The sequence below is a fragment of the Buceros rhinoceros genome, unplaced genomic scaffold (assembly GCF_000710305.1).
Source record: "Buceros rhinoceros silvestris isolate BGI_N320 unplaced genomic scaffold, ASM71030v1 scaffold41276, whole genome shotgun sequence".
Classification (NCBI taxonomy): domain Eukaryota; kingdom Metazoa; phylum Chordata; class Aves; order Bucerotiformes; family Bucerotidae; genus Buceros; species Buceros rhinoceros.
In genome coordinates, this window is record NW_010420084.1 from 6,704 (window position 1) to 11,028 (window position 4,325).

The window sequence follows — 4,325 nt, forward strand, 5'->3', positions numbered from 1 at the left end:
CTGAGCCAGGCGTTTCCTAAGGATGGGGCACAGCAGCCGAGCTGCAAGAACAGTGATGCTGCGTGATCTTCCTCTTCTGCAATTCAAAACGTAAACCAACAACCACCCTTTTCTTCCAAACCGAAAATTTCCCTGGGTACAAAAGACACCAAAACCGCAGCGCCGCGTGAGCGGTCGCGTTTGTGAGTAAAGCTGCGCTTTCGGCAAAGAACATCCAGCCGGGAGCGCCAAGAAGCCGCTATTCAGTCTCATCCCCCTGGGACTAACATTTAAATCTGTGACTTTTCTTTCCTAGCTTGACAGTTCCACAAACCAGTGGGGCTGGTTTAATGGGGAAAGAAGAGAATATACAAAGCCTAATGTGTTAAAGTATTTATTAACCTCTCCATTGGCAAAACTCAGTTTAATTAAGGAAAAAAATCAAAATTCAATGAAGCTCCTGGGCAATGCCACGGAACAAACCCCAGCGTTCTCTCGCAGGCTCCATTTTCAAGTGTAAAATCAACTTCTCCCCCCAAAAGCTATTCTAGAAGATCAAAGGGCTAATTAGTTTGTAGGGCTGTGTGCGAATCCTGGAGCTCTGAAGGCACAGAGGGATGACGAACGCTTACAGCCATCTTAAATCAACGCCTTCCCATAGAGTAAAACTCGCCCGCGCAAGGTGGTTGGTTCCTGCCTGCTACTTCTCGCCGTGTGAAACACCCCAGAAACGTTTCTACGTGCGGCCATTGAGGTACGGGCAGAGGCTCTTCCCCACCTCCCGAACCATCGAGGGCATTTCGCGACGTCTCCTATTGTAGCATGCTACTGTCCCATTGTTTTGATGTCTTCCAACGTTTTCCAACCTTTTCTAGGAAAAGCTTCACTCCTTTGAATTTTGGAGAACAGCATTTGCTTCGGGAGGACAAACCAAGCACTTCGTTACTCAAAAAAAAATCTCGTTAAAAAATCCCCGCTCGCAATTCCCGTCAGGTCGGGTTTATGGCTCCTCATAAATAAATTCTTCTGCGCTAATGAAGTGAATTGTAACAGAGGCGGGGAAAAAGAGTTTTAAGAGAAGGAGAACTCCAGGCTGCCCACTGTTAAGTGCCTCTAAATCCATCACTTACGGCCACCGCAGGCGAGTGGGCGCAGGGCACGGCCACCAAGCCCTGCGGATGGCTCTGCCATCAATAAGGGACGACGACTGAATACACAACGGGGCTTCGGCCTTCCCTCTCCGTGTTTATCCACTACAAAGACACAGGATTGTTCGACAGCTTTTCCCCTGGAGACCCGGGCCGAAGGTGCCAATGGAAAATTACTTCATTGTCTTTTTAAGTAATGGGCTCATTAATTCTAATGGGTATTGATTGAGGAAAAATACATTACGTCCTTATTAATGAGCCTGTCCCAGCGCCGGGGAAACTCTTGCATGAAATAATGAATTTCCTTGCTAAGTACGAACAGGTACATTGAAGAGACGGCAGCAAAATGCATCTTGCACGTCTGCAGGTGGAGGAGAGCCCATACGCAGCCCCTCATCCTCACTGTCCTCTGCAAATACATGGGCAGCTGCTCCCTTCGGCTGCCTTGTCCGAGGCAGAACAAAGAGCTCAAATGCTGCAAAAATAGTCGCATCTCAAGGAAAACAGAGATCCTGGGTCCAACCGCAGGGAGAGCCGCACGTGCTACCCTTGCTTCAGGCTGAAAATAGACCTTATCCGTCCTCTGTCAACATCTGCTTATCACACGTCAGCGCAATTTCCCAGCCTGCACAACTGGCTCCCTCTATTTCTTTTTTTTTTGCTTCTATTTTGGGACAGAAGCTGAAAGGCTCTGGAAACGTGACTGCAGCTTCTCATTGCCCTCCACACTCACACCCTGGGCTGGGAACTGAGAACTTGAGCCTGGAGCAAAGGAGGCTCCGGGGAGACCTTCTGGCTCTCCACAACTCCCTGACAGGAGGGTGGAGCGAGGTGAGGTCAGTCTCTGCTCCCCAGGAACAAGTGACAGGACGAGAGGAACCGGCCTGCAGTTGCTGCAGGGGAGGTTGAGGTTGTCCCTGAGGAGCCATTTCTGTCCCGTTGGGGTTGTGCAGGGCTGGCGCAGGCTGCCCAGGGCAGTGGTGGAGTCCCCATCCCTGGAGGGGTTTCCCAGCAGTGTGGAGGTGGTGCTGAGGGACGGGGGTCAGTGGGGACCTGGCAGTGCTGGGGAAACGGGGGGACTCAATGAGCTGAGAGGGCTTTTCCAGCCCAAACCATTCTATGATTCTATTCTATAATCCACTCGCTTTTTCATTAAAATAGTGTTGAAAAAGCAGCAATGGAGGGAAAACAGAAGAAAAACTCCAGAGGTCCAGAAAAGAGATGACATTCTCAGGTGGGACCTTAGGATGGGATGTCACATAGGGTGAATGAAAACATCTTAATCCCAATAAGTTAAAGGTCCCCTGATACCTCCTGTGCAAACTGTGGCTTCGCTGCTACCCGTTCAGGACAACCCACCTGGAGCAACAAACTGTTTGACACTCGTGAACTTGGCTTTATCGGACACGGTGGACAGCGAACAGCCTTTCGGCACCGTCCACTCCGCGGACCGGCCGCCTTTGTCCTTCTCTTCGGCTGTCTCGTACACCTCGATGTGAGGTGGCTTCTCCGTCAGGTTCTTGCTGTAGTGGCTCAACCCGTACTGGGCGATCTGGATGGGGTAGAAGTAGCCTTGAGGGCCCCACTGCGTGGACAGCGGCACACCTACGAGAGAGAAAGAGAATAAGGCTTTTACTGACCTGTTTTCTAAAAACCCCCAGTGTTTGCAGCCCTGAGCACATCCTCCTCACCCCATCGCCCCTTTACCTCTAGAAAACGGTATTTCTCGGCTTCACCATCCGCTAGACTGGAGGAAAGTCCTGCTCGAGGAGCGAATCCCATTTACACAGAGCTCTGTGGCTAGTCAAAACGAAGCGGATCTGAGTGGCACCAAGTCCTTATGGTCCTCAGTACGTTCTCATTTGTTTACTGAAGCATTGTATTCATTTTAAGATACATTTTAAATGCCCAAACAGATTTTTTCCCCCTACCCTAGAGACCACTAAATCTCCCAGCGATGTTAAAGCCAGCACAATCCCTTTAATGTCACATAAATCTTTGCAAATTTACTGTATATGTTATTACTAGATTTTCTAAGAGTTATTTGATGCTAAAAGAGCAATTTACCAGCATCCACAAATCTGCTCCAATTACCTCGGCTCCCCTAAGAGTATTACAAGCCAATACCAGCAGAATATGCCCCAGTTCTTCCACCCAAAGCTGTCCCTTGTCTCCAGAGCTGCTGCTCCTGGGATTAACCCTTCATGAAAGGCCCAAAAGCTGGTGGCTTCGCAGCAGAGCACACTTCTCCGTCTTAATTTAGGGTGATTTTAGATCCAAAACTGCACGAAGCAGAAGAACCCCCTGAACACCACCCCTTCAAGCAGGAAGATTGCAGAGAACATCTTCTGTAGCTGATGCGCTGTATTTCACATGCAAAACCCATCAATGTCACATAGTTGAGCTTGACACAAAACTTCCACGCTCCGTTACAATTGTTAGCAGAGATGGTGCTACAGAAAACCCTGCCCAGCCCCAGCCTCTCCTCCTCTGCCCAGCCCCAGCCTCTCCTCCTCTGCTCAGCCCCAGGCTGTCCTCCGCCTGCCCTTCACCAGCTCCTGGAATTTTGGTAATGTCAACCTCAGAAACTAATTTTTTCTGAGAGTTGGGAGAACAAAAAGATTATTTAAACTAAACGCAACAAGATCCATTTTCAAGTGGATTTTGGTGCTTTCTGTTGCTAATAGATACCAGTGATGGAGATGGGATGGTTTACTGCTGTCTAAGGAGGAAACCGTAGCAGGAGATGTTTAAACACCGCGTATTAACTCAACCCCTGGAAGGCAGCTCGCTCATTAACGCAAAGCATTTTCAGCGGAAAGATGCAAAAAGGAATCTGCTAGAAGAGCTTTACTTGAAATTTATACGAGATGACAAGACTAAATTCTCCAGGTCGTAGGACATAACGCCACATTAACCTTGTAGAAAAGGAGAAGGTGAAAACGTAACACGAGGTTTTTTTCCATCACGCAGCAACACAAGAATCTCAAGGGTGGGATGATGCAGGGGAGGAGCTGAAAACTGTCTGAGAACCTGTGAGCCCCTGCCTGCCCCGGCCACGGCATGTGGTGACACTGATTTAGAACCACAAAACCACGGACTGGTTTGGGTTGAAGCGACCTTCCGAGCTCACCCAGCGCAACCCCCTGCAGGGAGCAGGGACATCTGCACCCAGAGCAGGGGGCTCAGAGCCCCAAG

At 49.5% G+C, this 4,325-nt stretch overlaps 1 protein-coding gene across 1 annotated transcript in view; it reads right to left on the bottom strand.

Annotated features, from left to right (window-relative positions):
* The window catches only part of GLCE (glucuronic acid epimerase), an 8,044-nt gene that overhangs the window by 2,187 nt on the left and 1,532 nt on the right, over positions 1-4,325 (bottom strand). The window contains exon 2 of the mRNA XM_010139167.1: positions 2,487-2,732. Within this exon, the coding sequence (XP_010137469.1) occupies positions 2,487-2,732 (246 nt within the window). The remainder of the gene's footprint in view (positions 1-2,486; positions 2,733-4,325) is intronic.